We start from the raw sequence: 22,582 nt of genomic DNA, 5'->3' as shown, positions 1-22,582 counted from the left end.
TGATCAAAATGATAATAATACTGTTTTACTAATCTACTACTACTACTTCTACTACTACTACTACTACTACTACCGCTACTCCTTCTACTACTTCTACTACTACTACTTCTTCTCCTCCTACTACTACAACTATGGACTTAGTTTAACTGCTTGTTATTATTGATATCATTGTTACTACTATAATTGATTTCACAACTACTAATATTTATACTATTAATTTAACTTCTGATACCACCGTTTGTACTAATCTAACTACAACAGCTACACTACTAAAGCACAGTTACTCTATTCACACTCTGCTCTCTGATCATTCTGATAACTAGGTGGTACTTGATGCGGATTTTTTTTTTACTAGCGATTTTTTTTAACCTGCTGACATTTTTTTACTTCGAGTATTACTTTTACTACTATGACTATTACTACATCACCATCTTCTAAACTACCACAATTACTACTACTTATACTACTAATGGTCAAGAAAGATTAAATTATTTTTTAATAACCACATGTTACTCGTAGTGCCTATAGAATTTTAATTCAATTTGATGTTGGAGAATAGAGCACTGTTGATGAAATGCCTTGCTCGAGGGGGTATAGGCTAGGTGGATTGGCCAGGAATCGAACCCAGGACTTCAAGTGTCTGGTCAGGCGCCTTACACCACTCTGTCTCCGCACCTCCATTTTAATCCCACCCCCATATGATTTAAAAGGAGGTGGACTATTCATCCTAAATGTTGGTTCTTAGTTTCTGAGCTTAAAAGGTTACTTTGAAGTTAGAGGCCTTCTTGTGCCCATAGTCTAGTGTAAATCTATTCCACTTTCAGGTTTTTCATGGTAATCACACATTTCATTCTCTGAAAGGCTGACGTTTATGATAAGTTCTGTAAGGCTTGAAAACGAAATTATTACGAAAAATCGATTAAAAATGATTGCTGGTTGTTTTTTACAATAAGAATGAATGACCTTAAAAATGAATATCGCTAAGACTAAAGGACTAATTCAGGCAACTTTCATTTCATAATATCAATTTTATGTGTATGTAAAAAAAAGTATAATCAGAGGTAATTTATAACTCTGTTATCATTGTGTTTCTTAACCCTAATACATGGGAAATTTATTGTTACCATATAATTATGTCGCATATTCAGTTCATCTCGATTTTTTTTAATTAATCATAATGTATGTAGTTCACTGTGATTATCTAAATCTAATGATAAATGTGTGAATAATTTAATGAACATTTAATTTTAAAGTTGATCCTTTTTAAAATGATTTTTTTTTGGGGGGGGACAAACACCGAAGTATTGAAACTTATTTTCCACTTTAGATATCTTTTCGTATGCAATTGCTCTAAATATTATAATGTATATCGTACATGTATGTCACAATATGAAGTATGAGCGTATTATGGTATTTCATGCAGTTTTTATTTTAAATGTATATGACAAAAAAATCTATCTTTTAATTTTCAACCATATAATATCATGATGCCAGAATAAATGTACTGCAAGCATAACTTTCAAATCGTCATTAAAACAAAATACTGAGTTCGTCTTTGTAAAAAAAACTCATAGACTACTTTTGAGCTTATTGTGTTCTTTAGTCTGTAAAATAGTGTATAATTCTTCAATTTGTGAAATGTTTTTTAATACTTCAATATCTAAACCCTATATACATGTACAAAATGCTATGAGAGACATAATTATTATTTTTCTGTATTAGCATTTATCAATCATTCATTCAATCATACAATCATTCATACTTAAATAATAGAGTATCGTTGAGTATTTCAGTTTGTCTACATTTTATTGGCTCATTATTAATATAAATTTATATAAAATACGATTTTTGAACCGTTCTGATTGAGCGTGATGAAATTTAAAAGATTTTTAGTTAATATTGTTACGAAATATTACGAAAAAATACAAATATACATTAAAAAGTTCATGCTTTGGCAACTTTAATGTATTTTTAAAGACTGGCAAGTAAGTGAGCGTTTAAGTCAAAGAAATCGATCTTTATAGTCATCTTATACAATATTATATTTTAGTTAATGATATCTACCACAATACCATTCTTACAATAATGATAACAATTAAAAGAAAATTCCAAAATTAATTCCAATGAAAACCAAACAAACCTCCATGTGTATGCCGCCCTAAATTATGTTGATTGGGTCCAAATCATTATCTACACATCCTTATTTATATTCTATGCAATAAATACACAAAAAACTTTGAATTGCGTTCAAGTATCCGTTGTTAACATGGAAACAATATACATTTCAAACTTAACCAAGATAATGAAGTATATTTTGTAGTAAAGTTAGACACTTTTCATACAGTCCCATTAAATTATGATTAATAGAAAAATCAGTAAGCCGAAAACACTTGATGATCGTTACCATACGATATGAAACTATAAGAGGTCACTTCTATCTTTATTGCTGTTATAGTATCAACAAAAATTAGAATGGATTATGAACATTTTAAATCTGTTTCTTAAAAATACGTACTGTTTTTTTTAATCATTAATACTTTTCTCAAGCAAATTTACACAACGAAGTTATAAATATTAATTATTTATTATCCTTGTCAGCCATGTCAGTAGCTACGATGAAAAGAGCTTGATGAAAATCTGCTAAATGCTTTCTTACGCTTAGATTGACAATGACCTTTGACCTCTGAACTGCGACGATTAAATGCCTTCATCTTTGGCGACGCATTGGTCCGGATCCTCACACCACGGATCTAGATCAATCGGAGGAATGGTGTCATAGGCGAAACAGTCGTACTCAGGGTTGTCTTCATCAGGACTATGAAATGAATTAAAGAAATTTTCGTTAATTATGCATTCTGTAAAACGGCATGATTATCACAGCTTTTGCAACAAAATTGCATGTGATACTAGTTCAAGTTCAAGTTCAAGTTTATTTAAACCAATCAAAACAAGAGACATATTACATAGTTTAACAGGAAATGAGAATACATGATAGGTTTGGGACCACATAGAAGCAGAGCTTGTGAGAGGGGCCCCTTATACAGTACAGAACAGCAAGAATGAGATGAAAAATATATACAATGATAATCTAGAGAGTAAATAAGAAAAATACATACAAACACACACACACACCCTCACGCACACGTATGGTTTGTCAAGATTCAATTAAAGACACTTTGTAATCTTTCAAATAAAGGAATTGTAGTAGGTTAGTTAGCTGATTTGGAAAACAATGACCCGGATAAGGGAACAAAGCGATTGTTGGAACATAAAGAGCATAGGGTCTTTTGGAATATAGCGGTAAAGGAAACTCAGGGCTTTGGGGGACGCAGGCGAAATGGAACACAGGGCTTTGGGCACAGGTGTAAGGGAAGTGGAGGTAATGGAACACAGGATCTAGGGCTTCTAGGCCCATATAGGGGCAAAGGGAACACAGGATTTGGGACATAAAGATATTTGGGACATAAGCGTAAAAGAACAGAGTTTTGGAAACATTATGGCCAAATGGAACATTGGGCTTTGGGCACATGTCAGGGTACACACAAGGCTTTCGGGGAAGAAGACGGTAAAGAGAATCCGTGCCTTCGGGGAACACAGGACTTTTGGAACCACAGAGGGCTTCGAGGTAAAGGTAACGCAGAGTTTTTTTTAACCTGATAGGTTTAGGGAACACATGCATTTAGGAAGTTAGATACCGCAAAAGAGGCACGATGATTTCGCCTTTTATTTATTATTTTTTTATTATTTATTTACCACTCGTGTGATAGAACTCCCTATCAGCAAATGCTGTTTTTCGTAGGGGGTCCATAAAGGGAGCAAAATCATTTTGAAAACATGAATCACGGAGATTTGGGAATACACGTTTAAGGTTACATAAATAAGTTTATGGAAGAATGGGTATAGGGTTGCGGATATTTACGGATATATAGGTGCAAGTTTTACAGAGTTGTGAGAATGTAGGTGTAAGGGAATAAAGTTATTTGGAAAACATAAGGTAAAAGAACAGTCATTGGTTAGGGAACATCATAGGATGTGAGTTTTAGGACATGACAGAAATGATCTGCCTTTGGGAATCACCGACAAACACCGTCAAGATCCCCAAAGCGGTGGTATTGTTGTGAGTGGATAGAGAATAAGAGGTATCGATGGAAAGGTCCCTACGTCAAATGGGAAACCATTGGGCCTCTGTGAGGTTTCCAGTGTTAAAATAAGGCTCTGAACACTCACCGACACGTATGAAAAAGAAAATGTGTATGAAATTTATACTTACAGCTTAAAGACATTAAGCTGGAACTCTACGGGCTTATCCAAGTTATGGCAAAGCACACGGGCCATAGTCACCTTGTGGATGGCCTCTCGTTGAGCTTTAATGGTAAGCAGAGTGAAATGAAAAACAAAAATATATGGAAAACTAATTAATTGAAACATAGTGCTCTTAGAATATGACATATTACCCAATAAACCCCACCTCATCGTAAACATTTTGAAAAATATATCTCAACGGGTCCCAGGGCCACATTGCCTAAAAGTTACCATTATGGTGATGCAATGGTAACTTGCGTGGAATCCTTGATTGCGACTGGCTGTTGATCAGCGTAACCATTGTAGTTACTATTGGATTGTAAGGTTACCATGATAGAAACAACGTGGCCCGAATCACTAAAAGGCTTATTGCACGACTGAAATAGTTTTGACAGGCTCCTCGTTATCGTTTCGGACACTCTATGTGAGAAATTACTTTCTAAGTTCATCGACCCTTCAACTACTATCAGCCCATACTATTATATGCTGATAAACACAGGGGTAGCAACATCGGTTTCTCTTTGAAAGGGGCAAGATTACTAGCAATATTTGATATTGATTATTAATAATTGATAAAATTAATCATTAATTATCAAAAAAAGTAATTATAAATTATTAATAACATTAATTATTAATAGAATTGATTAATAATTTCATTTCATTTCATTTCGTTTATTTCCATTTTCAACAATTACAGTTTATTTTGTACATTTTAACTTATAAATAACAAAACATATTTCAAGTATTCCTGTACAAAAATTATATTCAAGATTATTACATATCAGGTTGGAAATGGAGGAGGCTGCTAAAAAGCGGAGCTTGTAGAGTGCAGCCTCCTAATAAATATTCTTGTAGTTGCATAACATATAAAAATCAAAATAACAACTAGAGCATGAACCAGTTAAATTAAAAGGAAATAGGGGAAATTAAAATAGAAAAGGAAATAAGAAAAAGAGAGATTAAAGGTCTCCAAAATCCAGCCCCAGCACTCACAGACGGACCTCGTTGATCGACAGGAAAACGAAAGAGATGTAAGAGCGTACGTGACATGATAATCATGTTTGATTTAAAAAAAAATACAAGAGTTTGAGTGATGAAGAGTTAAATTCAATGGATATCTTGGAGAAATTTTTTGAACTTATATTTGAAAGAATTAAGGCTTGGTGATTCTTTGATGTTTTTATTAATAGTTCCCCAGAGTCTAGGGCCTTCAAAAGTAAAAATAGATTTTGCAAGGATGGTCCGGGGTAGTGGTAAATGGAATTCATCTGATTGACGTGTGGGATATTTGTGAAGAGTTTTGTTTTTGTTAAATGAAGAATTAAATATGCATGGTAACATATTATTGTTTAACTGATACATGAATTGACCTAAGTTATATTGGTACAGTGTTTTTATTTTTAGAATGTTGTTGTTAAAAAACAACTCATCTGTGTGAGATCTCCAGGACAAGTTGAAAATAACACGCAATGCCTTCTTTTGTAAAAGTAATATTCTATCAAGGTAGGTTGAGTGTGTATTTCCCCAAACAATTGCTCCATAATTTAAATATGGTAAAATTAATGTTGAATAAAGCATTTTTAGGGAGGAAGTTGGAAGAAAAAATTTGACTTTGTTAATAACACCAATATTGCGTGAAATTGTACGACATATAAAGTCAATGTGTGTTTTCCAAGATAATTTGTTGTCTATTATGAGACCTAAAAATTTTGTCGTAGTAACAACTTCAATGTCTTTATTGTCCAATTTGATATTAGATGGCAATTGTTCTAAAGAATTGCTAAAAAGCATGCATTTCGTTTTTTGTACATTAATTGACAATTTGTTAGCCCTAATCCATTGTACCAATTTATCCAGTTCAGTGTTCAGTACATTTATTAAAATATCGGGGTTAGGATGAGAGTATAGTACATTTGAATCATCTGCAAAAAGGACATAAGATAATATTTCAGAGGAGTTCTGGATGTCATTTATATAGATTATAAATAAAATATAATTAATAAAGTTACCTTCAGTAAAAGCCTGTGCGCCATAAGATAATATTTCAGAGGAGTTCTGGATGTCATTTATATAGATTATAAATAAAATATAATTAATAAAGTTACCTTCAGTAAAAGCCTGTGCGCCTTCGGGATTGAGATAGAAGAACCGATCCCCATTCCGCAGTCTTCTAAACTGGTCACCGATGATACACGATAGAGTAGGGCCTAGGGTCCCTCCTGGGGACGGCTCCTCGGCGATGAAACCAATGAATGGGTCGATTCTTTGCACATCAATATCTCTGAGGGGGTCATATTTAGAAAGAAAAGTAAACATTTTCAGAGAGACCACTGAAGACGGTCTCTGACAGCAAGCGCGTCCATAAAAAGCGTTGAAAATATTAATGAATTAGAGCAGAGCTTTGTAGTAAATTATACGTTCGATTGCACAAATTAAGCGTAACAGTAAGTCTAGGCAAAAAATAATATAAATGATAAATATTTTTATTACCAGAAACACCCTCAAATAACCAAATCAAATGGTATCCAAAAGTAGAGTAAACGTTTATGGTCTACTAGTATGTTAGAATAAAAATAGAAATGTTCCGAGGCAGATTTATAGATTAAAAACTATTTATCCGCCTCAGCCTTTGTTTGAAACAAATTTCTAACCGAAGAAATTTAGCTTCATGGCTAAAATTAGACTTACTAGAGTGGCATAGTGTATACTGTCGCATGTAGCCATACCAACCAAATCGATTGAAGATCAATCCAAACTACTACATTATTTTCAATGGGATACCATTGGTCATAACCGTGACATAAAACTTACTCCTCTCCATATGTCTCCTTAAGTTTATTGATCGTTTCTGTTGTCATCAAATTGTCTTTTGCAAGATCAGACCACCCTGTGATTTCAGACAGCTTGCAGAATTTTCGCCATTGAAAGTAAGGTTGAATTCCATTGTCTCGACCACGGAGGATGTTCAAGGACAAGAGATCCAGGCCCGGTGTGTTTCTAAATCAAGGAATATAATCCCGGAATGTAATCAAACTTTAAATGAAACTTGTAGAAGTCCACTGTCCACAAAATATTAGCCCATGTCGAAGCAATTACTATTAATAACAGATTATGCAACACATGTTGTGTTATAACTTCCAGGACGGAATTTTCCGAGGTTGAACAGTATGTGGTCTTAAAAGATTAGATAAGTTTCCTACACTTATTTGTAAATATATTCATTTATCTCTCTATTATCCTTTTCTGCACTTATTTATATAGTAATTTATTGATTTATTTTTCATCTGAAATAACAGGGTAGGTACATTCAGAAAAAATACCATCGTATGCAATTTACGAAGTAATGAAGCAGTCAATTTATATGAAATACATAGTAGAATAAGAAAAACAAAACAAACGTTGATAAACAGATACTAGAAACAAAACCACAAAGCTAACATACCATTTTACAAAGCATACCAAAGAAAGTATAAAGGATTAGGGAGTAAATGGTTGCAAACTATTATGCTTGGTCAGTTTGGTGGTTTCAATTATATATATATATTTTGTAATACTATGGGCAGTGGTAGAGCGGATCAGTGCTCGACTTCTGGGAATGAAGAAGGTAAGATCAACTATAGTTTAAGAGGCCAATCCGGGTAAATAAGAGTCATCAATATCATTTACACTGTAAAAAAAAATATTGGGTAAAATTTTAACCAGCACGAGGGTAATTATGTGTCCAACCAATCTGGGGCAGTATTTTACCAAATGTGGAAAGCACATTGTCCAGTAAGGTTAAAAATAAGCAACAATTACTTTAGAATGGGCAAAATTTTCATCACACTGGATAATTAAATATGCCCAAAAGAAATGCCCAATGTTGGTTGGACACAAGTTATTTTTACCCAATATTTTTAGAGTGTATAATCTAAAAAGTATCCGAGGGTGTTTCATGAAAGTTGTCAGTGCTTACAATTTCATTGAAATCTTTGATTTTGATTGGCTGAGATCGAGGCACTGGCCTCCGATTGTTTCTATGGCAACTGTCATAGAAAGACAACTTGTCAGTGTTGACAACTTTTATGAAACGGTCTCCGCTCATTTTACCCCATATCATTCGATCGTTTTTGTTTTAAAATGTAGTACAGGGGATTGTTTTAGAGTACGGTTATGAGATAATAACCCCATTAACAGAACTGAAGCAGTTAACTGCAATGAATGTACTATAATGGTGTGATATCGGAAACACAGCGAATGAAAATGTAAACTTACGATGGGGCATCGGGGCTAATAAACAAATGATTTAGCAATGCTGAGCTCATGAACCGGTCAATTTTACGACATTGTTGTCTGATCATTCCTTGCATGAATCCATCTACGCTTCCCTGCAAGAAAAGGGGGAAATTATTCATTTTTAAAACGCTATTTGAGATGTAAATGCAGTATATACTCTCTAGATGTAAACAAAAAACGAGTGAAAATCCACTCGACTCCACTCGTTAAAGGAGAGGTGAGGCCACACCAAACAGTAATTCGGTGTTGATGTTGTTACAGAATTTTTTTTTTCTTAATTGATCCGGAGCTTTTGTCGAGGTGTGGTTCAAATCAACCGCTACACTACCTTGACAAGATTAGCTCCATGAAAGTACACTGCAAACTCTCAACGAACATCCCAGAGTCTGTGTCATCGGGTGGATGTGAACGCACATGCGTATCAGGACTTTGAGTGCACTGTTATCCATAATAGTGGTGTTCCCTATATATTATGTTCCTTCAACATCAACACCGGGGTGAAACAAGGGTACATTTTGTCCCCTATGTTGTTTTTGCTTTACATTGACCTGGTGGGTGTTTCATAAAGCCGTTCGTAAGTTAAGAGCGACTTTAAGAACGACTGGTGATCCTTTCTTGTGGTAAATGGTATATTCATTGGCGATGGTTAAGCGCATAAGAAAGGTTCACGAGTCGTTCTTAAAGTCGCTCTAAACTTACGAACAGCTTTATGAAACGGCCCGCCGTGTGCTTTATCGGAGAATTTATCATCAGAATTGAAGAAAACAGTGCTTAGTGTACAAATGCCTAGCTAGTAGTCATCGCATCAATCGCCTAACAGCACGAATGATGAATTAAGGACTGAGTGAGTTGTTAAAAATCCAAGTGTCTTTGGATTGGCTCTTATACATTTGCAGTACATGGCACTGACATTAAAATGTCTTTTGAATATGTATGAAGGACAGTTAACTTCTATAATTAAACAAATATTTATGAAATACTTCACGGTATAATCACGATTAAGATTTCAATAATAATAATAATAATAATATAATATGCAATAATATATAGCGCTTAATACTTCTAAGCGCTACATACTATCACCCGGGCTTTATTATAGCATGGCTGCTCTGATCGGGCGCTCGAGCGATCAAGGAATTCCTTCCTATCGGGTACCCATTTACGACACCTGGGTGGAGAGTGGCAAATGCAGATAAACTCCCATGCGAAAGGACGCGAATGCTGCGGTGGGATTTGAATCCCGGACCTTGTGGTGCAAAGCCCGGAGACTTATCCACTGAGCCACAGCACCTCTACAAGTGCTTTTTAAAATCTTTAATGTAAAATAAACACATACTTTTGTAAAGTAACATGATAAATATAGTAAATGTGAATTGAATTTATATGAGAACAAACAGCAAAGAAAATCAAATAAAAGATGCAGAGTCAATCGTTTTAATCCTGTATAAGTATAGTTCTTAAACTATGATTGGCATTATCTCTATAATATGAAGCTTACATTTTCGAAGTCGTACATGAACCGGGCGTTGAAGAACACTTCGGTCATTGGGAGAGGGTCGAGGCGCTTCAATACCTCATCACCATCGGCATCGTTTTTATAAATGTATCGCTCGATCACCGTGTCAACAGCGCTGTGCCCCTGACGATATCCCGATGTTGCGAACACGTTAGATATCGACGGGTTAAGGTCGGGGTCATACCCAGTGTAGTCACCGATGTAATCTGAACAATTATGGAATGGTCAAAACACAAATAGATTTGATTGAATAATCAAGTTTATTGTATATACTGGTGTACTTGTATTTTCTCGACATAGAATGGAAACGACATAGAGATGTTTTTTTCATATACATTTCAACTAACAATCTCCAGATACTAAACGAGCATGTTTTTGCTTTAAATATAGACTGATGGCAATAACTATATCATCTTTTATGTAGTGCTTCAATTTCACTAGGCGCCATATGTTATTATCAAGCCATTTTCAGGACAACCATGTTATGCGTTCGTGATCAGCGACGCATATTGGCTTTTGTATCAAAATTATAAGGTTATGCAACCACATTTTGTTTAATAAACCTCTTTTTTAGTTTTAAAAAATTAAAAAATCTGACACTGATGTGGTCCACTAAGTAGTGTTGGACCAGGTGGATATAAAGGGGAGTGGGTATTTCAGCCTCCATGGAAATCGGACAAATTGGGCTGTCAATAAAACCGAATGGTAACCAGTAAACGAACTAGTTGAAGATGAAGTAGGTTTAGCCTAAATGGGATGAGACAAAATGGAACGAAGATGAGGCGGGCGTAGACCAATCGTCAATTTACCCAATAATGGAAAGAAAGATACAGGGGAGAAGGGTGTAATGGTGACTCGGTTGTAGAGCGCCCGCCTCAAGAACGGGAGGTCGTGAGCGCGCTCCCCTGCCGAATCATGATACCAAGGACTTATAAAAATGGGACCTTCTTGCTAAGCAGCTATGCCGTCATCATTTTAATTTGGAGAAGGGTAGTAGAAACATGAGTACCATGTCATGTTATGCTGGGCCCGCTGGAACAGCGGTTTTCTAACTGGAGTGGCCAACCTGGGTAAATAAACGTTATTATTTTTATTATGACAGATGTAAAAACCGGTAGTAGGGTTGAGGGCGACAGCTAGGAGAAGAGTGCTGGGTCAGGAGCGGCCTAATGAAAGTCAGTATAATGATGTGATCCCCTATCAGTACTTTAGAATAGATTCTCCTAAAAAGCCTAATGTATGTAAATCATAACTTTTCAATAAAACTTTTCTATCAATGCGTTTTTTGGGGGGAAACAGGTATGGTGCTTGATTCAAAACGCAGTTGCATTTTCCGTTTGTCATTACTGATTTAAAGATGCATAATACCTTTGGGATTAAAAAGTTATCCAGGCCCGGAGTTTGGGGAACGGGGTTGGAATTCGATCCAAACACGGTTGCATCTTAAGCCGTTAGTTATTTTTGATATATGAGGAAGATGCTGTGACTTCACAGAACATGACAGAAGAACCTGTTGGTAGAGAAGTAAAAATGTACATACTGCTGTATTCAGTTGTTCCTAGTAAGGTTGGAAGGTATTCATTGTAGTCGATAGCCTGCATCATGGCGCCGTTGATTTTCCGAGCCTCTTCGAATACACGATCGCAAGACCATCCAGGATTCCGGCTCCTCAGCCCGTCCGCTAGCAAATTGTGGTTGCGCACCCACAAAGTGTGGAGACTCGTCAAACCCGGTTGTTCCATGGCGCGAAAATCGCCCGCCTCTCCAGCAAAGATTTTCTTCTCTTCGTCCTCGCCGAAGCAGTTTCCAGTTACTTCACCGTGATTGGGGAGGAGGGAACCCTGGCCTTCGTGACCAGGGATCTCATCCACTCGCATCCAACCACACGCAACGTTCTCTGAATCTGGTATGCCATCTGTGTTTAGAAATTTTAAAAAGGATGAAGAAGAAAAGGAAAAAGAGAACTGTTGGATATCGTTATTATTTTTGTCTCAATGTAAGAAAATGCGTCAACCGAGCGCAGGTCTTCTTAGTTTCTCATCCTCATTACTTCAAATCATTCCATGATCTTTTCTTCTAGACAACTTAACAACATCCATGAAGAGTCTCGTCTGCTTGTCTTCTCTACTTGAAGAAGTCAACTATAGACGAGGACCATGCTATTACCTATCAATTGTTATCAAGCCTACTTGATAATTTTCAAGCAGGTATATAATTTCTTTTCTTTTTGTAAATCTTCTCAACTTGACGAAGCCGACCTTAAGAGGTTCAGGATCCTGCAACCTTGACACTATTTCATCTTGGCTTTTCTTCTTGAACTTTCTCACTCAACCTCCCTCTAAATTTAAAGACACTCTTTAAGCTTCTCGTATCTAGCACATTGTTGGATCCAGGGGAGCGTTTCATGAACATTTGACAAGTTGTCAGATCTGAAAACGTTCTTTGATTTTGAATGGCTGAGAAGCAATATTACTATGGTAACCACTAGCGTACCTACGGGGGGGCAGGGGGGTACAATACAGAGCAATGTTTTATACATAGCAATGTTTTCCCGGCTTTAAGCCAGGAGCCTCTGCCCCCCCCCCTGACGAGCAACAACCCATACAAAATACATATCACTGCCTCCCCTGACGAACTTGAAATACCTTTTATGCCCCCCTGACGAGCTTGAAGACCTTTATTGCCCCCCCCCCCCCCCCTGACGAGCTTGAAGACTTTTTTCAATTTTTTTTTCTGGTACAATAACCTTTATATTTGATTGAAGACCTTTTTTTTTTTTTTTTTTTTTTTTTTTGCTTGTCAATTTTGTTGGCGTCCGATTTTGCCCCCCCCCCCCCCTGTGGAAAATCCTAGATACGCCACTGATGGTAACTGTCGTATAAAACAGGACTTGTCGGATAAAACGTCTGGCAAGTCCTTTCATGGAACGGTCCCTAGGAAGCCTTTGAAGAACCATCAGTGTATTCACTTTACTAGAGAGGACACTGCCCCCCACCAGCTCCAACAAATGGTGAGGTTCTTTGTAACTTTTGAAGCCGGAGGTTTCGTGTCAAATATTCGGGATAGACATTTTTTCTTCTACTTTCGACCGATTGTTATATATTTCCATATTCCTCTACGTTGCGAAATCGTGAATCTGCTGGTGATTGAGAACCATTTTTTTTCAAGAAATAAGTTATATTCGACCAACCTTGAGGATAATACCTAAGCTCATCCAACTCTGCCTGGGTTGATCCGTACACATTGGACGCGTCCACAAACGCCGTGATCTCGTTGAACTGTTCTCTTTTGGTTTCGTCACCGCAGTGAGAGAGGGTCCGGGGAACTTCGAAACACTCCCGGCCTTGGAAGTATGCATCGTCTTGTGGGATTTGAAGTGGGTAGCAAGATGAGTTCAAAGTCTTGCAATCACACTCGTCTGAAAACAGAGACAAAAATGGTATTTTAAAGTTGTAATTTTAGTGTTGTTCCTTCCTGTTAATAACTGTCTTGTTATATGAAGCATTGGCGGATCAGGGAGGGGGCCAAAGCCGGCACACGCCCCTCCCCCTTAAGAGGCACAATTAAAATTTGTAATGTAAAAATGCCGTTAAAGCAGAAGTGTGCCCCTCCCCCCTTTAAGTGAAGACCCTTTTTCTCTTTTTTTTTTTGCTTGTCAGATTTTTTCGTGCACGAAATATACTTATTCTTTGGAAAATCCTGGATCCGCCCCTGGTATGATGTAGCTTATTTACCATTATGTCTCATCTACATTTAGGCTTTACTCATTTCGTCTAATATCCATTAGTCTGGTATAAATGAACTGCTTGTGAACCGAATTGTCATTTGACAAGGTAAAATATAATTAGACGAAGGGGAACCAAACAAAGGGAAACCTACTGGGCATTAGACTAACATTTACCCCTTACCATGAGCAGCTGGTGTGTGTGTGATGTCGTGATCAGTGAACTGCCCCCAATGCATCATAAGAATGCTAACTCCTGGTTGAGCCTTGTCTGGCGCGCCGTCATCGGCCTCAACAAACGTCGTCGATACGTCACGAGGGGAGATGAAGTACTCGCGTGGAAGGAAGTGACCTGGGAAGAAAGATCGAAATATTCTCAACTCATTCATATGTTTTCTTCTATCACAACATTTTGATTGTATGGTTATTCTTTGTATTCTGAGGATTATCGGCGATCCGGGCGGGGATGGGGATGTGGCCCCCTCCCGACTTTCGAATGATGTGCAGTTGCTTATGGGAGAAGGTCGCACCCACCCCCCCCCCCTCGACCAAAACCTCATGAAATCATCGCCTATGACTCTGAGAAATTAACATATTTAAGATGGATATAATATATGCCTAAGCATGTAGAAAGTGAGCACTGTGTTGCTACAAGTGACGATTGGCATTGCCGTTATTTATTATTATTGATATTCTCATCATCATCATCATCATCATCATTATTATTATTATCATTCTTATTATCATCATCATTATTATTACCATTATCATCATCATTATTTTTATTATCATCGTCATCATCATCATCGTCATCATCATTATGTTTATTATTATCATCATCATCATCATTACCATTATTATCATCATCATCATTATTATTGTTATTATCATCATTATTATTAACATTATCATCATCATCATTACCATTATCATCGTCATCATCATCATCATTATTATCGTCATCAATATTTACCATGACTGCTGTAGTTGGCGTCTAGCCATCTGACCAATGGCTCCAGCGTACTCCCCCAGCTATGATGATTAATATTATTACATGAGCCGTTTAAGGTGCGGTAGATAGCTTCCGGGTCACAGGTCACATCTGCGTGACTGTGGTCGTGGGAGTGTTTACAGATGTCGTCCATGTTAATCTGCACGTCGATCTCGATGCTGTGATTGTGAACAGAATTTGGAGCAAGCAATCAAGTTATAGACATTTTACACAACTTCTGGCTGTCGAAATGGTCAACATGGACAACATGGACAACGCCATCGATACAAGCAATCATTGCCCACTTAATGATTAGGTTGCAATTCACGCATGGATCTGGGTGAGGGCGAAGGGGTCTTGGCCCCACCCATCCCTCCTCCCCAAGTCACCCCCTCAAAACACCCCCCCCCCGCCCACCCCCCCCCCCCTCCCTCCCTGCCCCTTCCTCTCCTTTCTTGGACGTACAGTTACCACTGCATAAAGCTTGACAAAAACTCGAGCTTACTTTAGCATTCGTTCCAGAACTGCCATGTCGCCATCCTTAATGGCTTTGGAGAATTCCTTTCTATTAAATTTCCTGGCTTTCCGTGCTAATTGTTTCCTCTTTTTTGCAGCTTGCTTCCTCAGTCTTCTCTGGTTTCTACGCCGCTCCTTCCTCAGTTCCTTGAACAACTTCTTCTTTCTCTTCCGTTCTTCCCTCAAAAGACGTTTCAGCTCCTTCGTCAGTTCGGCGTCATCATCCTGGCGTCTCACCCTGTCGCCGTGTACGACTTCATCATCAACCAGGGCGGCGTTTGCAGGTCCCTGGCGTCTCACCCTGTCGCCGTGTACGACTTCATCATCGACCAGGGCGGTGTTTGCGGGTCCCTGGCGTCTCACCCTGTCGCCGTGTACGACTTCATCATCGACCAGGGCGGTGTTTGCAGGTCCCTGGCGTCTCACCCTGTCGCCGTGTACGACTTCATCATCGACCAGGGCGGCGTTTGCGGGTCCCTGGCGTCTCACCCTGTCGCCGTGTACGACTTCATCCTCGACCAGGGCGGCGTTTGCTGGTCCATCTGCATCGTTAGTGTTTCGTTTTCCAATGGCTTCACGTCGCTTGCGACTGTTAAACTGCAGAAGCAGATCCAGTGGGTCCAATCTCCATCGATCTGCCACATCTTCCAGATTTTCTAGATTTATACAAAATCACATCGAAAATAAATTAACTCGATCATCACTTACGTTTTCCATTGCTCAATTTTATCCAACTTTTATAAAGTAACGTCTAATGAGTCATAACGAGTTTCTCGATCGTCAGTTCTATGGAATCACACCAAGAGCTTATTAATAACTTCTCAGGGAAGACATCTAACTTTTTTCATCATCCTGGCCAATTAGACCAATTGCTTAAGTCTGTTCCAAACAGTGGAGGTTAGAGAACTATATTGAGCTGAAAATTCAAAATTTTGAGGACATCCCTGCATTAAAGCCTATGTAAATACAGTGATACATAAAAAGTGTATAATATTGGGTCTATCATATACCAATACTTGTAATGGCAGTTAAGATATCTGACGATTTTTCTTCGATGGCTGATGTAGGGCTAATAGTTTTTGTTATTAGGCCTATATAAACTACTTACTTACATATTGGTCTGATTAATGTGCGAGCGAGAGAAAGAAGGGTGCAAAATGTTCATTATTTGAAGGAATGAAAGGTGTCGGAAATAATTTTTCAACGGGTGAGTAATTTTAAATACAGGAGAAAGCCTAAAAGAATGTCCAGTTTCCAGATTTGTTTTCCTAAAAATCATTCGATCTCCTGTTCTTCCTTGTTTCCCCACCCCCTTTTATTTCCGTTTGTACACAAGGAAGCGCATTTTTTTCGAAGATGCAACCAGATGAATGACATACCAAAGTGAATTTATTGCTTTTAACCAATCATTATTATTATGAGGAATGTTGTATAACCCTGACATATAATAATAGAGTTATAGAATAAATCGAATATTACCATCTTCAGCGTAATATCCTTCATCTCTGGCTAGACTCCTCTTCTGGACTACTTGTATGTTATCTTCAAGATTCGCAACTTGAGCTGTCGTCTGCTCCAAGATACAACATACTGCCATCCAAACACTGCACTCGTGGTGTCGTCAAATCGTGGAAAATAATTGATATACGTATGTCATTGTTAAAAATGAAGATATCATGAACATTGATAATATGCTATTTAATATAGGATAATGATCCCAGGATTGGGCTTATCGATGAGTTTCATGTTTTTCAACAATTGTCGCAACGACTGTTATCATCAACAGATTATCCCTTTTCTCCAAAATTGTTTGTTGTTTTGAATTCTCCCCAATCCTCACCGTTGAAACAGAAAGTAACTCGAAGTTTGGTCAAGCTTTGACCTCGAATAGATATTTGCATCATATTCAAGTGTGTGTTGCCAAAAGTACTAGAATGATGTCAAATTTCAGATTCTACCTCATAAAACACTATTTGTAGATTATGATTCGGTAGTACTCTCATATACATAAATTACTGCAACCATTTTGGGGGAAAGCCATGGTTCTACAAAGCCAAACAGAGAGTGATCCGCCTCTGTATAGAAATGCATTACTTGCCATTATATTGACCCTTTTTCAAACAAAGATGACAAGATAGATTGCCGACTTATATACAATTCATACAATCATTATGCTCAATAATTGTACAAACAATCTACTTTCATCCTTGGATAAGTTTATTAGCTCTGTCCATCTATACCCAACTCTAGTATCTCCAATTTTTATCACACTAAACCAAGATAAAAAATTAATTATCTCGAAATCAATTCGACACAATGGTCAACTTATTTGAAAAAAATCTTTCCCGAACAAACCAAATTATATTCAAACTTAATTCTTTGAAAGCCTCTCACAAAAGAACCATCATACAGTCATTTGCAAGTACTCCAAATTAGCATAGCTCGATCATTTTCATCATTCATTACTCTCATTCTGCTCAACTGTTGCCACCTGCACCCGCACATAGTATTGCACCACTTCATTAATCACATACATACTCTACATAATTTACGCATTGTATTTATAATTATTTGAATGGTTAAATAAAAGCTTGCAAACAAACAGACACAATGATAACCGTAATCACCACTCTCTATTTCGTTGCAGTCCTGTTATCTCCAACCTCATTATTGTCACCGCCATCTTGCACAACAACCATTTATATAATTATTTTACCATCATACACCATCATCATCTTTGTCGTCGGCCTCGTCCTCGCCGTCGTCATCGTTATCGTCATCAGGGAGTTTGCAATCCCACGACAGATTCAAGAACCAAAAAAAATAAATGGTCAAATGCTCTTCTTGAAACAACGTCTTTTTGTCGAAAATTGCTGAATCAAAACAGCAATTTCGTTCCTGACTCTGAACAAACAACATATTTGCAATTTGTCAACGGTTCTGACACTTAAGTAGTGGTCACATCGCCAGAACTGAACGGTAGGGAGAGGGTTGAATTTCGACAACGCTCGTCACCGCGCGCAAAATGGAAAAATAATCGAAAACGCGGGCGTTGTCTTAGCGGTGCACCGCTGAAGCCGGCGTTGTTTTAGGGTTGGTTTAACGGTAGCGAGCGTTGGTTTAGCGGTGACACCTCCATGTCAACGCCAAACCAAAGTTCATCACCGCAATGGATCGCTGCTCCAACGCCATTCCATTAATCCCGTGTACGCTCACAAAACGCATACAACCGCTCTACCACCAAAGTTGTGCAACGTTTAATCACCGCAGCGGTGGTACAGCTTTTAAGAATTCTGCGTTTGCCTAGCGGACCAAAGCGTCCATGAACTTGCGTCTAGTGGTGACACACTTTTGACTGGGCGTTGTTGGAGCGGGGTTGAACTTTGCAGGAGCGAAAAATTGCCCGCTCCTCACCGCTCGCAATATTTTGTGCAGCTCAATTGGAGCGGTAGGAGGGACTATCAGCGGTGGTCGAGCGTATACAGAGTTGCCTTAACGGTGGCCAACTGCTGTTCCGGATCACCAATTTTCGACAAAGACCTCCCAGTTTTTTTTTTTTTTTTTTTTTTTTTGGGGGGGGGTCATTTAACGAGCATTTTCAATACATTTACTGCGTTCTTGAATCCATCATGCGTCTTGGAAGCCGTAAACTCCGTATCATCACGACAAACACCACCACAGCATCGAACACCACGGCACCATGCACCACCGCACCATGTATCATTCACCACCACCAATATCACAATTTAAAGCTTAAAGGGATGCTCCGAGCTGAAGATGACTTAAACAGATAAAGAAAAATCAGACAAACAAAACACTGAAAATTTGATCAAAATCGGACAAGGAATTAACAAAGTTAGGGCATTTTAAAGATTTGCTTTATTCCGGTTAAACATTTTTATTTTCTAGGCATATCTTCATGAATATTCAATGAGCAAATTGATGATGTCATATCGCCACATGTTCTTTGTACTGTAAGGTTCATTCAAAAAAAATTATCCCAAGAACTAAAAAAAATGGATTGACAATTTATTTAGTGCATTAGATATTCATTGCTGCAACTTATTTCATTATAAAGGAGACACATTATATTCACACATGTATGAAAAAAATGATGCAATTGTGATTTCATAAAATAACATAAGAAAGGGAAAGTGAGGGTCTTACATCATTAGCCCACCTAATGAATATTCACGATGACATGCATACATGTATAACTATTTTCACAAAATATTGCTGAACTTTAAAATTCAATAACTTTATTCATTTAATATCTGATTTTGATAAAATTTTCTGCATTTTGCTTTGTAAATTTTGCTATATTTATTTAGATACAAATATTTTCAGCCCGGAGTAACCCTTTGAGGGCATTTTTCCTTCACAGGTTTGGAACCAATGCTCTATCTCTACCAAGAATGAACTGAAAGGGGAAACCAGGCTGTAAATTATAATTAAAGGTAGAATAACAATTAATGAGCAAGACGCTGAAATTCTTATGAAAATAGGTCAACTATTGAATTATTGAATTGAAAAGTTCGACAATGTTTCATGATTACGCAGATGGGCTGATATCATGTTGCATTTTTTTCAAAATGATTTTATTACCTGAAATAATATTTGTTTCACATTTTCACAGATGTGTGTAACACATGTCACCCTTGTTACAAAACAGGCGGGGGCTGGGGGGCTTCAGCCCCCCACTTTTTTCTAAAATTGTGTACAACTGAAACGTAAAAATGACCATATGATTGTGATATTTTTGCCCCCTCCCACCCCCCCCCCCCCCACTTTGAAAACCGTTCCGCTGCCCTGGTTAGGCAAATCCTTGCAATGTAGTCTCCCTTAATTGTCTAATTTCGATGATATTCTCAGTGTTTTATTTTATTTTACTTTATCCGTTCAAATAAAATAATTTTAAATCTGGAGTACTCCTTCAACTGTATCAAGATCACAACTGATGAGGGTTCGAAAGATTTTAAATTTGATATAAAGTAATCAGTTTACAATCAAATTAAAAGGTAGGAATCTTGAGGTTAAAATACACACCTGACAAACAAAATCAAATGGCCTCTTCCTGTCATTTTGAGAGTCGGTTTAAAGGCCCAAACTGGCCGTTTTGAGAACAAACTACAATTTCACCTTCCTTTGAGTTAAAAATACGAATCCACAAAACGAAATAATCTTGATATCCTAGGAAGTCACACAGTTATTACAAACTCACTTTGTGAACAACTTTCTGTGACTGACGTGGGGTGACGCATCAGCATCATTTTATCCCACATTTTATACGGTTTTTAGAAAAGACTTCGGTGAGACGATTCATCAGAGTCTCGTCCAAAATCGAACAGTTATTCCAATTTCACACCTTCTGCTAACTGGCTCTTTTTATAAAATGGCGGCTATGAAAGGTCACGGTGTCGGCACACAAACAATAGAGATTGTGACATATGTGCAGATAACAAGTGCCAATGAAATAGATATTGATTGGTTAGCTCTGTAACTGCGATGGGAATGACGGAATTCAATTCGACGACAGACTGTGAGAGATGACAGGTGGTTCAGTGTTTGGCTCCTACTTGCTACTTTCCTCTTTCCGGTAAAATGAACCAAAATTGTTTAAATTTCACTCGTTAAAATTGGTTAATATATTAATAATTTTTAGTTAGTTAATTTTAAATACTGACGTAACAGCCAGTTCGTCTTCATGGTATTACCATAAGCTTCGTGGGCATGATGTAGTGTTTCTTTGAAGCCACAGTTATTACCGGCTCAATGGCTTGGGCGAGGATTTCTTGTTCGGAACAATCGCTGCAAGAGGCAAGCTACTATAATCTTATTTCGGCCGTGTAAAATCGACTCGAAATTACGTCATCTGGGAGTCAGCTCTATTCAGAGTCAAAGTGACTCCGATGACTGCATTACCTTTAATTTGACTCAGATTGTTGTGAAATCATTGCAGATTCTAGTCAATCTGTGTTAAAGTATCATATCAAAAGGGCAACTCGCAGATTTAACTCAAGGTTATTGAAAGATTAAAAAATGTAGAAATAAGATTCTATACACAATGATGCAACTTCATAATCAGCTATGGAAAGCCAAACGAACGTAAAATGTAATACAAAGTAAGAATTAATTCTCTTTTCGAAGTTTCATTGTAAGTAAAGGTAGATGTATTGATTCCCTCTTTTTTGGATAGGCCACTCTTTTCCCCAACCCTGAAAATCATGAAAACCTTGAAAAAAAACATATATATACTGTATATGATAATTAATTATACAAGTGGGACGCCCTGTCTCTTGCCTACATTTACCAAACATTTACTTGAATATATCATTTAATAAGCAAAGGGCCAGGGTTGTATCAAATATTCATGTATATACATCAGCAGATATTTTCCTTTGACCTTGATCCAACATTGATTCACCCATAGAATGACTGATGCATTTTATTTCTTACATACAAGCTTAATATGAAACAAACAAGAAGAATGATTCTTCAAATTTAGAGGATATTTCTATTTGACCTCACATGACCTTTGACCTTGACTTTTAACATATCATTCAATATAATTTGTATATCCAATAACCCCTCTCACAGCTTCATTCAATTTGATTAAATACTTCTGAAATAACTAACAAAATATATAGTTATTGAGCTAATTCATCTAAAGGACATTTGACCTTGACCAAACAACCTGAAATATATATTTATGCAATTTCTGATAGCTAATAAACATTAAATTCAAGTTTATGATTTCAATTTCTTTTTTCTTTGTTTTTGTTATTCAAAATAATTTAGTTTTTTAATATGATAGCATTTTTTCATCCCAGAATTACCTTTTATATTGGCCTAGTAACAAGAACTTACATTCATTCACTCTGAAATAAATGTTTAATATCAGTATAAGAAATGTTCATGGAGTATGAATATAATGGAAATACAAACATTAACCTTGGTTAAATTTTGATGTTGACACCACAGTAAGGTCATCATCATAATAATAATAATAACAGGCATTTGTATAGGGTTATCTATTCCAAGGCGCATTGATATTATTTTTATTATCCTGGCTTCATGCAGCTCAAGCTGCATGCCTTTCAGCACTCGTGCATGTAAGGATTTAATCCTCCAGGGTACCCATTCACCTCACCTGGGTGGAGTGCAGCACAATGTGGATAAATTTCTTGCTGAAGGAAAACACGCCATGGCTAGGATTGGAACCTACGACCCACTGTTTAAAAAGGCGAGAGTCGTAACC

The 22,582-nt window shown here is 37.3% G+C and overlaps 1 protein-coding gene across 1 annotated transcript; it reads right to left on the bottom strand.

Moving 5' to 3' along the window:
• Positions 1–1,943: 1,943 nt before the first annotated feature.
• Positions 1,944–20,740, bottom strand: LOC129273556 (eosinophil peroxidase-like). Its single transcript, XM_054910615.2, has 13 exons — positions 20,371–20,740; positions 16,804–16,928; positions 15,314–15,980; positions 14,791–14,987; positions 14,002–14,169; positions 13,284–13,511; positions 11,634–12,008; positions 10,076–10,299; positions 8,557–8,669; positions 7,114–7,299; positions 6,408–6,583; positions 4,271–4,364; positions 1,944–2,815 (listed from the first exon to the last, which is right to left on the bottom strand). Exons 1-13 carry the CDS (start codon positions 20,403–20,405, stop codon positions 2,698–2,700), a joined length of 2,706 nt encoding a protein of 901 aa, XP_054766590.2. The 5' UTR covers positions 20,406–20,740; the 3' UTR covers positions 1,944–2,697.
• Positions 20,741–22,582: the final 1,842 nt, after the last annotated feature.

The sequence above is a fragment of the Lytechinus pictus genome, chromosome 2 (genome assembly GCF_037042905.1).
Source record: "Lytechinus pictus isolate F3 Inbred chromosome 2, Lp3.0, whole genome shotgun sequence".
In the NCBI taxonomy this organism is placed as follows: Eukaryota; Metazoa; Echinodermata; class Echinoidea; order Temnopleuroida; family Toxopneustidae; genus Lytechinus; species Lytechinus pictus.
Note: the sequence above shows the minus strand (reverse complement) of the source record. Positions and strands in the feature narration are given on the sequence as shown.

Coding starts and splice junctions, on each gene's coding strand:
- LOC129273556 (XM_054910615.2), bottom strand. CDS start 20,405: ATGACAGGAAGAGGCCATTTGATTTTGTTTGTCAG. Junction 14,988..15,313: donor GTTCTGGAACGAATGCTAAA/GTAAGCTCGAGT, acceptor TCACAATCACAG/CATCGAGATCGACGTGCAGA. Junction 12,009..13,283: donor GCTTAGGTATTATCCTCAAG/GTTGGTCGAATA, acceptor TTCTAAACACAG/ATGGCATACCAGATTCAGAG.